This window comes from Cryptotermes secundus, unplaced genomic scaffold, assembly GCF_002891405.2.
Source record: "Cryptotermes secundus unplaced genomic scaffold, Csec_1.0 scaffold2056, whole genome shotgun sequence".
Classification (NCBI taxonomy): Eukaryota; Metazoa; Arthropoda; class Insecta; order Blattodea; family Kalotermitidae; genus Cryptotermes; species Cryptotermes secundus.
Genome location: NW_019721030.1, coordinates 50,462 through 68,029, shown reverse-complemented (window position 1 = coordinate 68,029; position 17,568 = coordinate 50,462). Strand labels below are relative to the sequence as shown.

The following is a 17,568-nucleotide window of genomic DNA, read 5'->3' as shown; positions in this document are numbered from 1 at the left end:
AGAATAGATCATAAAATATCATGAAGTATGAAGCACATATGTCACATGGAAAGTAACGGGATTGTCAGAATATCTCAGGATTTATCTCCTAAAAGAACTATTCCAAATGCAAAAAAAATGTGCAAATAAAGTGTGGAGAAAAGGTAACAGCTTATAATTCAAGCAAGAAGTGGAAAGAGGAGAAGGAACTGTTTAGGAAATAATGTTGAAGGGAAAAACTCAAAAGTTCTGGCACTTATTTAAGCTTTATTTTGCCTGTTAACACATCCATCTTCTTTAGCCAATAAAAACACTGGCAGCAATCTCAAGTTTAGATACATTCATTCAGGACATGTATATTATTATTGATAATAGTAATAATAATGTGATAATAAAGTCCACTCGAAAACGAAGCACAGTCCATCTTCAATACATTTCAATAGCTAGGAAAAAATATTTTTCAAAAATAACAACACTTTTATTTCATCTTCCTTCACCTTAAATAAGCTATTCGTCAGCTAAACGTTGATTATTATGAAGTACATTATGCCGCAAGATTTTTTGTACAACTAAGATACGTTATAATTATCTGGAAGGAAATAATAACAGATGTTAAGCAGCCTGACAAGTTCTAACAACACTCAAACAGTTCCTGAATAAATTCAACAATTATGTGTAAAGATTTATTATAATTCTCATATAAATATGGAGTAAAATAATATTATCACATTTCCTAAGAGATAATGATGAGGAAAAGTATTAAATGAGTTATTAGTCAAGCAAGATATCCAACTTTTTGTGTGTTATGTGTATGGTTTTGCACTGCTAAGGCAAAAACCTAGAGGAACATCGCCACTGCAGACTGACAAACACACTTTCTTTATTACAAAATTGTAGACAGCTAAAATCACTGCAGCAAATTTCAGTTGGCAAGTAACTGCATTCTAAAGCACTGCCAAGATTGAATAAGTTGTCCAATTTCATGGCAATGGTTAAACACTATACATTTAAATTTTATAGTGTATGAAAAGTAATATGTGGAGTGCCATAATTCTGACAAGAAATTAATGTGATGATCATGATGACATTAAAATGGACAAGATCAAAACTGCTCTTAATTTAAGTGGCAGCTTATTGGACAAGCTTCAAAGCAAAAAAACATAGCAGCAATGGCCACAAAATTTTAATTTCTTCATCAGTGCTTCCTTCATAAAAAAGAGCAAAGAATTATAGAATGGTGTTTTACTTTCATGACCACAAAACATGTCGTAATCAGATATGCACTTGTCAGCAATAACAATGTGAAAAGGGCATGAAGTATTTTCACTTGACTGTTGTATGTACCTGCACTGGTTTTCGTATTTTCATACAATCAAACTGCTCGATTCAGTTTATACATACATACATATATATATATACATACATATTTATTAATTTTATGAGTTCCAAGTATGACTTGTTAAAGGTTACTTACTCATTACCCTCAAATCTGTTATCAAGTAAAATTGTATTTTGACTCTTTATCTGACTAGAAGTGTCACCATCAAACACGTGAACATATACACTTATGGGAATTCTTGGCATCGCAGTCTCTGATTCTGTTATTCATGCTGAGTCTGTCATAAACTTATGGTATTGGTGGTGGGTTATTCATATAATGAACTTCATTTTAAAATATGGATTATAATTTAAGGTACCAACTATACTGAATCATAAAATAGGAATAAGTATTGCTCTCCAAATTTGAGAGGATTTATTCTGAACTCATAACCTGAAGAATTCCTATTTGTATATCTTTCCTGGGCAATAGTCTTAATTGAGTTTCATCATATGATGGAAGCCTCTTCATATTACTTTAATTCTTAACATATCATGCGTATAACAGGAGTATTCATTACAATTAACATCACTCATCTGTGGTAATATTTATATAATGATTATGTGTTAAGTAAAGGAAATTTCTTCATAGTATTCATTACAATATCTGTCAACATGAATATATTTCAAGTACAGGGAATTTCTTACTTGTGAAGTAACATTAATTTCCTTGTACTAACTGTCAATACTAAGGGATGGTCATTTTGAACTTTGGTGATTTTCTTTATAATGTCAATGGCAATATAGCTGTCTGATAAATGCAAGCAATGATAGGAATTTTTGTGTCAATAAATACATCAAAACTCAGTACTTAGCTATTTCAGAGGAGAAAATGATCCAATTTCTGAGCTACCTAATTATTTAGATCTTTCACTATAGCACCACTATCCACTCTCCAAACCACAATATTACAATAATGTGAGGGACATTATAGACTATTTTTTATCTCAACAAAGGAAACACTAGTGTCAACTGCATATGATTAATTTTTCACACAGGGGACATGTCAGTAACTATCATGGAGTCTTGTAGGTTACATTTAATATAGGTAAAAATAACAGAGGATTACTTTACATGGCTGAAGAATTTACAGTCTATACTATGTAACTTCTGAGTTACATGTGTGTGTCATATGAAGCTGACATGTCTTTCTGCTGCCTTTTGACATAAAATTCTTATATATATATATATAAAATTGAAATATGGATCAATAAAATTAAACATATTCACACTGAATTTAAACTAGGAACTCAGAATTTGAAGATATATTTTTATGTTTTGCCAGAGAGTTGATGTAGGTTTAAGAAATTAAAACATATTTAAAAGGAATTTATCTATAGTATCAGTATTTGTCAATGAGCTGAGCCAGAATTAATGTTGTTAACCCTGTAACTGTCATTCTTGAACTACTAACATCCCAAAGGATGGCTAGTACAGGTAAATTTGTCCCTGTGCTTAACCAATTAAGCACTACACCGTGAAAGTGTATGGGGAGTAGATGTTTAGATCCACATGGAGGTGAGTGGTTAGTGTTACACCCTGAAAAGGATAGCTAGTTTCTGTGTAAATAAATTTCTGCACTGAAGTGTTGAATATTGCCTATATATTCATCTTCAAAGAAGCAATTTGTAATGAACATAATTTCTGGCGGCAAGCAACATTTCCTTACTTGATTTTGATCACTGTTAATATCATGTGACTATGTAACTTGCTTACAGATGCCAGACCTTCAGAGAAAAATCTATATTTAATGGGGTGAGAGGAGAAATTGTTTAGGTTATGCTGAAAACACTATTTAATTTCATAAACGAAATGTTTGTTTAAGGATGAAAACCTCTGTCACCATCAATGTCAACAATGCATTCTAGCACTCTTAAATGGGGGTCTTGTCAAAGAAGTTGGCTGCATGATTTTTGGATTTTGTTATTTTATAAATTTGAAAGGCAGAAGTCATGTGATAATTACGTATTTCAGGCACTGTGACACTGATGTACAGTATAATAATTGCATTACATCAGTACATTTGCTTGCTAAGTAATATTCCAACATTCTGAAACTAACTTGCATATTGCAGTCACACTTTTAATAGATTCTATTCACATTTCCAACAAGCTGCAATATTTCTTCCCTCATTAAAGAGCAGAATTCCATGCGTATATTCTGGAACACATAGACATTTGATATGGAGATTACATGAGGTTTTTGAAAATTTAAATACTTTTCTTTGGTTCTGGAGGAAAGGAAGTTAACTAGCATAGAACTTAACCTTTCATTAAATTGTTTCAGGTGCTGACATCAGGTTAAATCACTCTACACATTCACTTCTGTCTCTAATGCAACTCTATTCACAATCTCTCCTTAATCAAAAATGACATTGAAATCACAATCACTGCTACATGTTTCGGCCCTACTTGGCCCTACTCAGGCAACCATTCACTTTTTGAACCCTTGACACTGGACTAGTTCCTAAATCAAAATATTTCAATGCTGTTGCGTTCAAATGTTTGACTACTGGGAACATACATACTAACGGGGCACATGAAAATAACAATGATAACAGCACCATGCCAATGTTCATAGGGATAAATAAAGTAGCACAAAAGACATGGATGCTGAAAGAGGAAAATCGTGTGGGAAAGGATAAAGAGGTACATTATCAAACAATTGCATTTTTGTCATTCGCACTAAAATACAATTGTTTGAAAATGTAACTCTTTATCTTTTCCCACATGATTTTCCTCTTTCAGCATCCATGTTTTTTGTGCTACTTTATTTATCCCTATGAACATTGGCATAGTGGTGTTATCATTGTTAGTTTCATGTGCCCCATTAGTATGTTGTTTCCAGTAGTCAAACATTTGAACACAACAGCACTGAAACATTTTGATTTAGGAACTAGTGCAGTGTTGGGGTTTCAAAAAGTGAATGGTTGCCTGAGGAGGGCCAAGTAGGGCCAAAACATGTAGCAATGATTCTGATTTTAATGTTGTTTTTGAATAAGAAGAGACTGTGATCAAATTGAATTAGAGATGGATGCAAGTGTGTAGAGTGATACATCAATGCAACAGGATGCTGAAATACAATATGAAGGTTAAATCACATTTAACCCAAAAATTATATGCCTAACTTGGGTAAAATTATTAACTTATGCAGTGGTAATGCATTGTTTGCTTCAAAATCAGACATCTATAAAAGTTACTTTGAGTGCTTTCTCCACAATATTATGATCATGAAACGACAAGTATGCCTATTTGTGTACAGTATACAACTATAACAAAAATTTCACAGATGAAACTGGTCTAGACATTCGAGTTTTCTTCTTAAGGCATGTATGAAACAAATATCATTTTCTCATTTCTCTGTGTATGGCAGTGGGAGTATAATTTTCAAATTATATTATCAGAAGGAAACTTACTACAACCAACCTCCCCCCCTACCAAAGAAGAATTATATGTTATGCATATGCCCTTTGTCATAACAGTATAATTCTTATAACAATGCTAGAAATTCTTTCGAACATTGTACCCTGAACTAGAAATGGAATATAGTGGATTATTGTGATATTTAGGCTTATATGTTCCTACACAAACTTTCAATTAGCAGTGAAAGGAAACACACAAGCACTGAGACACAAGCACTGATTCCACACAACTCAATGGGATCAGACAAACTTTGGCTTAAATAATAAGAACATGTGCACAGATTTGATTCAGAACACTGTATCTTGAGGCATTGGGTATTCTCGTTGCTAAACGTAAGTGATCTTCTGTAATTTCTCAATTATCACTTTATCTTTGGAAATCTTTCTTGCAGCTTAATAAATGTGGACAAATATAAAATAACTATAACGATGCTTGTAATCTCACAAGACAGAGAAATGCAATGATGTGGAGTATTATAAACTGGTGAGGCAAAGGTTGAGTTTCTGTTTTGTATTTTGATAATAATTCACTGCATTAAATACGTAAGTCCTGAGGTTGGAGTAATGTCTCAGTATATGATCATACCATAATAACATTATGTTCTATATAACCTACAAATTTTGTAGAGCTGCTCAACATTACTAAGGACTTATAAACCTTCTTTAGAAACAGATGTCAGGGAGTAATGTGTGCCTTTGGAGATTCAAGAGAATATTATGCCAGTTTTGTACAAAACAGGTGAAGCATTTAATGATGTCTGAACAATACAGTTACAATTTCACTGGTAGTTTTAAAAGTTTCAAGGAAGTATTTATCCCTGACAGCATTAATTTCAATTCCCAGACAGTATTATGTCTTAGCACTCTTTTGTACATTTGTAATTTTAACTTCAAACTGTGTCAGACCTCAGAGACATTGTTTCAAATGGATGACATACTATACTTTGTACTTATGCTGGCTACAGGAACAGATCTAGCATACTCCAGAGGGTGTGACGATTATTTTGGCTTTCCTGATTTATCCTTGTCAGAGGACTTCTTGATGTGCTCTTGCATATCTTCCAGTTCCTTTGGTGTCTTGGTGGTAGTGGTAGTGGTTGTTGTGGTTGTAGTCACTGTTTTGCCATCAACAAGTCTGCAACAGGCAAATTATGGCTTTTGTGGTTTCCTTCAGTTTATACTGGTAAATGTCTGGCTCATCTTAAATATGCCAATTTCTTCCCTATTATCCTTTCATAATCATTAAGTGAACCAAGACGATAACAGTAGCTTAGTTAATTTTCAGTGTTTTGGCTGAGGACATCATCTCAGAAACAGTTCCTCTGTTTGGATCCAGAAGATACCAAGTCTGAAACTACCAAGGACAGATTTTTGTCTCTCAAAATAATGCTATGACAGAAAGTTAAAATAGCCTATTCCTTCTTCCTTCCATATCCTTATACCCAAAGGCTTGGATCCATTACATGTAAAAGCTAAAATTTTCAAGAGTGATCCAGCTTTTGCGCTGTTATTTTATCAATTGTCGTAGAGAATGTGTGAGGTGTAGATTCTGAAAGCAATATATGTAGGAGCTTTATTGTGATGGGGTACCTAATATTATTTTTTCCTACTAGGGTTTGTTACCATTAGACTATAAATCACTGAAATACCCTTTATTTTCTAACAAAATTTGGACAAAAATACATATTAATTTTGGTGACTTAGTTCTGTCACATGTTCAAGTTTTCACATTTATCAATATGAGGTACATCTATCACTGCTGGAAGAAAGTGTTATCAAGTCTGTTGGAGGGAAAGAGAGAAAAACAACTCTAGAAACAGCTAAATTTAAACCCAGAGAAGCATCAAGATCATTATGAATAAAACAGATCCCCAAATTATGAACAGAATATTTCTCTACAAAGTTGTCTGTATCTAGATCATATTGCAACTCAATAGGAACAATGTTGTGCACCTATTAAAAAATGAAACTAGGTGATTTTGTTTAAAGTTCATACATAAAATATAAATTGTAAATATGTATGATTCAGACTAAAGATTTGCTTCTTTCAGATCAATTTATTTATTAAATCAACTCTTGTTTTTATAGACAAAGCATCATCTTTTATATCCTATACTAACGGTGAAATTAGATATACTAGGGAGAGTCAGTAAATAGGTCATAAATGGAAGTAAAACAGCTGTAATGGACATAATAGTTTCTCTATGTGTATCACTAGGTAGCAGTACAGTCCAGCTTCATGAGAGTCTAGGTAGTAGAAGCACATACACATGTTCAGAGGCTAGTTTCAATAGTCAAAATTGTGACCATGCTTGAGGAGTATGCTACTGAAGAGCAACATTCTGTTGTGNAGATAAGTGTATGCACTGCAAGACGGAATAAACAAATCATGATATTCTTAAAGAAATGTTTCCTGTTTAGAGTTGGAAGTGTTTGTCATGTAAAGTGGGGAAGTGTTTGTCATGTAAAGTGGTTCACAACTGGGTTGAGAAATTCTCTCAAGGATCTTTGAAAGCAGGAGATGATGCCTGACCAGGTCGCCCTGTTCGAGATTGTGACAGAAGCAACTACAAAGCAGGTGGGAGAGTTGATTCAAGCTGACATGAGGATAACGATAGACAGTGTAGCAACTGCACTAGGGTATTCCCATGGTTCAGCATACAGCATAATGCATGATGGTTTGAAGTATTGGGATGTGTGCGCACAGTGGGTGCCCAGGGAAAAAATGAAATGAATGGGCCCTTGATTGAAGCATCTCTTACTGTACGCAGATAAAGGAGACAATATGCTTAACAGGATTGTTACTGGGGGTGATTCATGGATGCATCAATGCAATAGAGACATCCCAGTTTACCTTCAACCAAAACGTTTAAGGTTACGCCATCAACTGGGAAGGTTATGCTTACCATGTTTTGGGATTCTCGTGGAGCACTGTTAGCCCATTTTCAGAAGTGTGGTGAAAATGTGAATTTTGCATTGTACGAGTTCCGTGAAGTTCTGCTGAAGCTTCGGGATACAATTCGCAGAAAACATCCAAGACAGATCGAATTCCAATTTACTTAATGTGTAACTGTTCATCATAATTTGGTGGACTATTTTGTATTAATTAAATCTATATTAAGTTAATACTTTGCGGACCGGCAATTTAAATATTTAAATCACCCTGCGGACCGGCATTTTTATACCTACTACCCTAACTTGTGCACTGTTCACTTTAAAAATTAATATAAAATCTCCTAATTAATTTTATGGACTAAAATTTTTGAGAACACTTACCAATGCTTCTAGAAGTGCTTGAGGGTGTGATATTTCTCGAAACACTTCCCTCTGTGAAGTGGCATTACACAAAACTTGCAAATGTAGGCAGTCCTACTCATTTTCTTGTGAATTGTGCAAACATGGCATTGCCTAGAAGGCTGCTTCCCCTAGAAATGTTCACTCTTCACAATTTTCGCGAGGTTATGTTTCCGCGTATCACCCGAGAGTCGCCCAAGGGGGGTCAAAATGAGGCCTGCGTGGGGTGGGAGTAGACAGCCCCGGTTGTACTAAGACTGTCTGCCGCTGGTTGTGCCACCACCGTGTGGTCTGTAGCCCAGGCTTTTGCCACATTCAGCAGAAATGCCTTGTATTTCAATTTTGAATGAGGGTTTAGATTTTTGAAAACCAAAAATGAATTGAAAATGGCACAATTTATAAGCCACAAGGCAACTTTCTTTGTCCACTTTATTGTTTTCCGAGGAAGACAATAATAGGCCAAGTACTGATCGGCTCTATCAACTCCCTTCATGAACATATTATACTCGGAAATACAAACAGGCTTCTTTACCTGTCCATGTCTCCTTTGAACATCAACCATGCTCAAATTGTGAATTGTGGAAATCATATTCACAACACGAGTATCCCTCCAGGACTGAAGAAAAATATCCCCCTTCCTCCTGAATGTGGTTTCACCACGTTTCAGGGATTTACATTCCTCTTTCAGATCTGGAGGAAGGCCTCTGTTCACCCTAATTGTTCCACAAACACGTACTTTTCTCGAAAATAGGTGTTCTGCAGTTGCCACATTGTTATAATAATTGTCTTGATAGACATGGTAATTTTGATCAAGATAGGGTTCCAAAACGGAAAGAATAGTTTCTTGTAATTGCTTTCCTTCACCAGAATAAATTTCTAAATTTCCAATATAGCCTGAAGTGCTTTCAGTAACTACATGAACAAGTAGGCCATACTTTGTAAGTTTCCCAGGATAATATGTTCGCATACGAAGCCTTCCCCTCCAAGGAATCACAGATTCGTTCAAAGACAGTTGTTGGTTTGGCTTATAAACTGTCTGAAATTTCTGAACGAAAAAGTTCAATAAGGGCTGAATTTTGAAAAGCCTGCTTGTTGATTGTGGTTGCAGTTCATTATCATTGAAATGCAAACACCACCAAATTTGCTCAAATCTCTTACGGCTCATTAGTTTGCCGAAAATTGGAATTTCTAAAAATCTATCTCTTGACAGTACTCTTTCAGATTATCCCTCCTTGTATGGCCCATTAGAAAGATAATTGCAAAAAATTTTCTCATTTCTGCAAAAGTGACATCCACCCACTTCAACGCCTTAATAATGTTCACGGTGTTGGAGATGGTATCTGTTAGTTTCCTGACATATCATGTCAAAGAAACTGTCTCCAAAAAACAGTTCCGCTACTTCAGACACTTGCGTTGGGTCCGATGGAATTTGCTTCACCCCTGGATTTCCAGTAAACTGTCCCAAAGCAGGCGTTTTGTCTACTTTTCCCCATGTGGCTGTCCCCGCAATGTTGCTACCCGCACATTCGTTGGAGCTACAGTCACTTTCACTTTCACTGTCTGTGGTCACAATTTTTTGTTTGCCCTTGCCACACTATCAGATTGTGAGTCGCTATCACTAGCAGACTCACAAGGGACGTCAGATAGCTCATCAGAGAAGAAGTCAGATATTTCTTGTTCTCCAAGAAATCACTTAGGTGTCAACCGCTTTGGTCTCTGATCCATACTGAACTACTGACTGACAGCTTGCTACGTAAAGCTTGAAGAAATAAAGGCATTTATTTTCCTTTGCAGGGGCATAGAGTTACAGCGAGGTCTAGTAACTGATTGGTCAGCAGACATTCCAGAGCCTTATAACGCAGCTGCAAGCAGCTATGTGCTAGCTAGGTGGAGCCAGAGAGATGTATAGTGTGTTGCAACTTATCGTGTTTTAAAAACCTGTTAACACGCAAACGGTCCACCATGTTTAAAAGCGAAAAACCCTTTGAAGGGTGCACGGTCCGCCAAGTGTTAATATCACGTAAATACAAAGAGATCCGGCAGACAGCCAACTCTTACACGCAGAAGTGACATAGTTCAAGTTTGCTATGTGGACAGGAAGTAACATCTGGTACTTTTCCTGGAATTCTGGCAGTTTCAGCAAAGTCGGAAAGTCTTTGAGAATTTGAGAGCTGACAGCTTGGAACAGCTATAACTTAGAAGTGGGAGGGCCGGAGCCTCATCCCCTGATCGTAATGCATCAAGTCGCTGACAACCTTAGCGTCAGGTCAGCAACTGCCAGAATCACATAGCAAAGCAACATGACTGGAAATTCACAAATTTAGGGAACCTCCTAGTTTGAAAACTTAACCAATGGAAAAGGTTGGAGGAGTGGATTTCTCTTGGAGTCTGTGGTTCATGGACCTCAGGATTCAGAGAGAGTGCATTCCACCTCAAGGAGTCTTCATCCAACTTTCGGCCAAGTCAGACACAAAATATAACTACGTCCCTTCAGTAAAAGTATTATAAGTTAAAATTCCAAAGAAGTGTTACTAATAATTCTGTTGTATTCAGTGAGCTGGAGTGAATTAAATAATTACTAAGTGCGAAAGTCTGAAGTGGTGTATGTGACTGTAGCGTAAGGATCTTCCTGCCCTGCCCGAGCCAGACTCGTAAGACCCCGGGATAAGAACTCATTTCTACACATTACAGAGCAGAACCCAGATACTCCCGTTTTTCCCTACTTTAGGGACACCTAATGGTGGTACATGAACGAACTCCCACCTACCAGCACCAACAACCACATTTCTCCTCCCTTCCCACCTAACTTCTCGACATCCACGAGAAGGAGGAGGAGGGCAGTAACTCCAGTGGAGGTGTCCAGAGATGAGGTGCAGGTGAACCGCAGTGGGGCTTGAAGTCTCACTGAGTGGGTCGGTGATAAATGCTCATTCAAAATTGATAACTCAATCTATACTGATGTGCCATGTTACTCCTTCAAGTTGGATTGAGAACCCAAATAAAATCAATTTATATGAATGTATGACACACATCAATATGATTTACATTTCTTTCATTTCAATTTTAAATTATCACAGCCAGCATGACATGGGACTACAACATGACTCCCAAAATGGCAGTAAGTTTCAACATAAGATCAGACAGCATTTATCAGACTATGCAACTGGCTGATGCAAAATTGATTCAAATATACCTGGTCTCTGTCCGAGTTGTCTGGCCAACAGTCTCTTTGGCATCCTCAGCTCCTGCTACCTCTTCAACCTCTTCAGCTGTGAACAAATCAGAATACCGAAATCTTTATTAATACAAGACAAAATGAGGGACAGAGTGACATATATCTCTCTTGCAGATAGTTAGCTCAGTTCTAATGATATAAAAAAGTCTGTTGACACGGTTCTTCCACAGTTCCAAGATTAGGAGTTCAATATTTGGGAAGGTAGAAAAGGGCACTATATAACTTTCAATACATGCTTTGTTTATGAGGGTAAAATTGACACTGTTTCTCATGTCATCTAAATGAATTTTGTCAGAGCTTAAAGAAATTGTCAATATAAGTATGTTATATTTTCATAGATGGTATACTAGTGAAAAGATCTTACATGAGAGAATGTTATTAATGAAAATGAACTGCATATTCTTATTTTGCACATAATCCTTATTGTCACTGAACTTGGGGAAGCATTCCAGAAGGATATCATTCACTGAAAAGCTGAAGCTATTTGCAGAGCCAAAATTGATTAATTCTTGAACTTTCATGTTCAAACTGTAAATTTTTTAAAAACTGTCCTGTCCAGTATCTTAAACAAGTCTCTTATGCCAGATCTGGGGATAAAGAAGGCTGAAGCATGGTATCAGCCACTTACTGCTGAAGATGAAATTGCGTCACAATGTATCTCCATGTCCCCATATGCCTTTGTGACATGATGCTTATGCATACAGACAATGTTATGATATTGTCACGTGTATTAGGGGCTTTAGATGGGGGTTTGGATTGGTGAGTCGATTTATTGGATATTCACCAGTCGGAACTATAATTAATTGTACCACTTTCAATCTTACTGTAACTATGACACTTCATAACTATGAACAATTATAGCAGTCTAAAGGTTGCTGTAACTACACAACATAAAATAAAGTCTTCAGTGTCTGCCTACTGAGTTCTCTGCAAGCTGCTCTCTCTGCTCTGTCCTGCTCTCTGTGTACTGCCTGTGTATGTATTCTGGTCTGTTCTTACCTCCCCTCATAACTTTGGGAGAATCGAGCAGAGCTCACTGCCTTCAAGGGTTTCAGTACTGTCAGAAGTTGTTATCATGGATACGCCTTTGCCACAACGTGATTATTGAAAGGTTTGATACCAAGCAACTGAGGTTCTATAGTTGACTGTATTGCCTAGGAAATGTGTCTATCAAGCCATTGCCTAGCTATACGCATTACAATATGGAAGTCATATTGCTTTTTGGAAATCAACAGCATTTTATAATAAGCTTCTCAAATATCCAGAATTCAAGTCTCAGCAGAATTCAATTTAAAAAGATTCAGATCATTAAAGCTATTAGCAACTACTAAAATTCCACATATTATATGAAAGATATTCAGATAAGCAGTGGGATAAAAAAAGAACATTTGATTTTCACTTGAATCTGATAACACTTGATTTTCACTTGAATCTGATATATTCTTAAAATTTCTATGTCCTTTCAAGACTCTGTGTAGTTACAAAGCATAAATGGTTGCATCCTTCCTGTGGTACTGCAGCAAGCAGACCTAGCTACTGTACCCTGTATTCAGAGATTGACGGATGTCTTGGTGATACCGTATTAGAGTACAGAATCAGAAAGTTCACCACCACTAAACTCAAGGGCTGCCACTGAAGTCTCTTATTCAACTTAAAATTCTCTATTTGAAATATGAGAGGTTTTAAAATGTATATGATGTTTGGTTTGAATGTAAGGTGGACACAGCATGGAATCAGCCACATCTAGCTAGAAATAAGAACAAAACTACATGGAAATTTACAGAGATCAGATTATATTAGTATGCCATAGTTCATGTAATATTTATTCCACACTGCCTATTTTTTTTCCCCCCCAATATTCTAACTCTAAGTGGAAAAAGGAACTGCTTTTACTTCTCCTTGCACAAGTCATTTGTCTATCATGCACTTTTCTGAATGAAATTGCAGACAGAATTCAGCAAGGGACCCAATAAGATATTTAACCACACTATGACAGTAAAACTAAATCCAGAAAGACATGCAGTCTATGGCATGCATTGTTTTAGATCACTTACATACAGAGATTGAAGATTTAAGTACTATTCCCATGTTTTATGTTGCCCTGTGATAGAAAAGTCTTTTCACTGAATTATCCTCTATCCAAAGAGCCAAAATCTGTCTCAATGATGACTTAGAAAAACTTTCTACAGTGGTAGATATCCTAGTTGAAATTAGGCTACAGAGCTAAGGAAGATGATACTACAATATATTTTTCTTCTGCTGTAGAGTAATCTATGAAGCAAAGAGGGTGCAATAACCAAAATGATGAGTCTTTGCTGAGCAGCAAGTAAGTTATTCAGCTGTTCTATAAACTGTGTAGTTAGGATACTACAGATTCATCATTATCATAACAAAAGCTGAACACATTACATTACATTTATTAATCCAATACAGTCAATTCTCGATTATCCGGGGGTGGATTAACCAGTTTGCAGCTTAACCGGGGCTACTGAGGTTTTTTGAGGCTTATATGTTGTTTAATATTCATTCACTTTTGTTTCACATGGTGAGTTGTAACACGATTTTCGCACTAGTGTGAATCGAGCTCTGCATTCTTTGGTCCCGCTATGCTAACACAATGTTCTAGGGTAGGGGTGAAAGAATGCAAGGATTTGTGGAAAGTTTCAAGGACAGATATATCGCCCCAGTTAATTTCTTTGTATCGATCTTCAAGTGCCTTAGCAAAATGTCAGGGTGTAAAAGGAAGCGTATTTTGTTAAGTATTCAACAGAAAAAGGAAAATGCCGTGAAAAAGTAAAGGACAATATTAAATTTTTTTAAGTGTTAAGTGTGAATATTCATAAAAAGTGTTGGATGTTGTTGAAGACTGTGATTGAAATAACTAATTCATACTTCAGTGTAATGTAAAAAAAGTATTAAGTAGGCCATGAGATGACATAAAAATGAGGTTGAATAAATTTAAATACAGGTAGGCCTATAGTATTATGAAGGTACAGTATTACAGTACTACTTTTAATAAAATTTGTCTTAACCGGGTTTTCGATTAATCGTGATTTCCATCCCCACCATTATCCCAGATAATCGAGAGTTGAGTGTATTTGTAACTTCTCAAATTATTAAATAAGAGTTTCACAGGTTCCTACCATGAGAATAAATGAGAGGGAGGTACTTCAAGGATGAGTCTCTACAGAAATGCAGAATTAAATATACTGATGGAAATAGCTCCAAAGGAAGAATAAGTTTACCTGATGTAAATACTTCCATTAATAAAATTAAGACAATTCAACTGGCTTATGTATCCCTTTCGTTTGGCAATGGGAATTTGTATTCACTTTATATAACCTTTAATTTAACTGGATACCTCTTGAATATGTTCACAATTTGGATGAAACCTATGTACAATGTCCAATGCAATATGAAAACGTGGTACATTTAAAAATAAAATGTTGGGGGTCAAAGATGGACGAGTTACTTGGTGTGGGTATTTGAATTTTTGAGCAGTAGTTTTCATTTAAGCTGCATTTTTAATTTCAGGAATTTATGGGCACCTTCCTTTGTGGACTGTATTCTGCCTCCATCTTGCTTGAACCATATACTTCATTCATATTTCAGAAATAAGCAATATAAGGCAAAGATGCTTGATATACAAGAATAGGATGGTCACATACCCCTGAATTATATGTCAAATTGTAAAGAATTATAACTTTTATTTTGGAACTAAGCATCTACAGCTACACTAGTTCTTCATTATATATTCAAGAAAACACCTGTACAAATACAGTTCATAATTTAATTTTCAAGACATCTGTTGTATTTAAACACTTATGTACTGAATTTAATTTAATTGAACCGATGAAATTCAACCAATGCAGCCCGTGTAAACCACAATTAATCCCTATCATTCAAGAGAGTTTTACAAAAACAGACCGAAGTTTCTAACATCATTTGGATTTTTTTTTCATATTAGTTTATTAAGAAAAAATTTTGTTCTTATCAAGGCTCATAAAGATCAATAATTAAAATACAGTTCTTTCAGGTTTTATTATCTCTGTTCAGTGAGGCCAAATGTGACCCCAGGTTATTAGTGGACAGCACACTTTGCCAGAGAGTGAAAGTTTAAAAAAGAATTCTGTCAAAGCTTGAAAACTGACATACATCACAACTGCCACTAATAAAAATCAGTAAAATGACCCTGGATCAAACTATTTAATTAACATCACTGAGCGAGAAACACTCTTCTGAAGGAACAAAAATACGTTCATAGGGAACAACTCTGGAAGCCCTGTTACTCCATTAAGGTTCAATAAGATACAACACTACTGAGTGAATGAATAACACTGTCGTTACATTTCCTTCTTAATATGTACAGAAAAGTTCAGTCAATTTTCACTAAATTTAGTGTAAAGGTAATGCCAGGTACCTTTTTTTAAATCTACAATTTTAACAACTCCAATGTACTGACTGTCTGAATCTCAGATGTCGAAGCATCATTCAGTACATCATCCTGGACTATATATATATATATAGCAACAGAGCTCCTTAAAATAAATATTTTAGAGTTAATTTATTTTCATTAAAACATAAAATACTAAGTTGGTACAAAAAATATAACAAATTTTGTATCAGTAACTAGTGAAGGAAGAATGGTTACCCTGTCTGGTTATGATTTCTTACAATTTCTTCAGCCTTACATGCAACTGCCTTTGTAATTCAGAACTCAGTCACTTGATATTTGATGTAATACGAGTGCATAATTACAGATGCTGTAAATGACTGTAATAAATCTGCCAGCTAACAATAATTCTTGACTATAATAATCAAATCGTTAATTATTCTGGTTATTGTTACTGATAACTGCTCTAGTGCAAGAATGTTTTACATTTATTTTTTTTTATTTTGGGATTTGGTTTTATTTTGGTCTGCTTGTTTCCTTGTTTGTCGTGCTTGTAAATCAATGAGTATATAATCTACAATGCTAATGATGAAAAATTAATGAAACCAAGAAACTAATGAAATAAACATGAACTACTGCAGCTGGGCATGTGTAATTTTGCAGATATGAATTTGAAATAAAATGAATTTATGTTTGTTTAAAAACATTAACATGGTACATATTTTCAAGAGAAACTGAAATCACATTTTACAACACTACTTCTGAATGTGGCTGCTCCTAATATTAAATCATTCTATTGTCCTGATAATTGAACAGCTAGGGAACTAACTTAACAAACAATTGAATCTTTTCTCATTTTGGCCATAATTAGTACCATGAAGGACTGACTAACCAGATAACTCAGGTGTAGGATCTGGGATGAAGCGCCAGTCATGTTCACGATAGTCCACTTCTGTGTCATCCTCCTCAACACTAATGTCGTGCAGTGGCGGGTGGTGACATGGTGGTTGTGACTGGACACCACGAATAGCTACAATGCAGGTGAGCCAACAAAACATCAAGCGCTGGGTTAGGTTAGGTGCAAGCAAAGCAAGCAAGCAACTATAAAGGCTCACATGCACCTTGCCTCTTATGCTGTCATCATTGTCTCAGATTTTGTGGACAGCAAACTTAGAAGTTTATTCAGTGCAATCATATGCCCACAATTCCTCCTGGTGTGTTCAACAAGACTGGAAAGGTTTACACAGATTTTCCAAATGCCTTCTTTGTGATTTTGCAATGGCGATTGACTTTTATATTCATTCAATATTATAGATATAAATTTACTGCTGACAAAGCTAGTAAACAGGAATATTACAGTGAAAATAGGCATAACTATTTGCCTTTGTAATTAGTTACACATTTGCTAAAACATAATGTTCCAAATACAATTTATACGCCTTACTGAGGTTCTGTATTTTGTATCATATGGTAATTTTTTTCCATGATGAACTATTTTTGACAAATGTGACAAGTTCTTCTTGAGCTGTATAGGAAGCATATCAATATTAAGTTTGCCTAATAGAGTTTAGGGAAGAACCCCACTCCATCATCTACTTAATCAAAATCTGTGAAGATGAAACAGTTGCATGGACAGAGAGATACTCTTATCCTTCTGAGAAGTAGCATAGTCTGGATTGTGATGCCATATAATCTAGTAGAAGTTTAATGATGTTTTGGAGGAACATACTGTCTTCATTTTCAGGGCCAAAGAGTATGCCAACCAGCAAGTTCACTGCACACTGCTCAGTTGCCAGCTTATTGCTTGACCCTGAAGATGGAGACAGTACATTTCTCTGAAGTGCTGGAAAAATTATACCAGACTACACA

General features: G+C 35.6%; 1 protein-coding gene across 2 annotated transcripts in view; it reads right to left on the bottom strand.

The window, feature by feature from the left end:
- Positions 1-226: 226 nt before the first annotated feature.
- The window catches only part of LOC111875337 (microtubule-associated protein futsch), a 67,785-nt gene continuing 50,443 nt past the window's right edge, over positions 227-17,568 (bottom strand). For both annotated transcript variants that reach the window (XM_033755786.1, XM_033755787.1), the window contains 3 exons: positions 16,592-16,729; positions 11,265-11,340; positions 227-5,912 (listed from right to left, as the gene is read on the bottom strand). In XM_033755786.1, the coding sequence (XP_033611677.1) occupies positions 5,777-5,912; positions 11,265-11,340; positions 16,592-16,729 (350 nt within the window). In that variant the 3' untranslated portion in view covers positions 227-5,776. The remainder of the gene's footprint in view (positions 5,913-11,264; positions 11,341-16,591; positions 16,730-17,568) is intronic.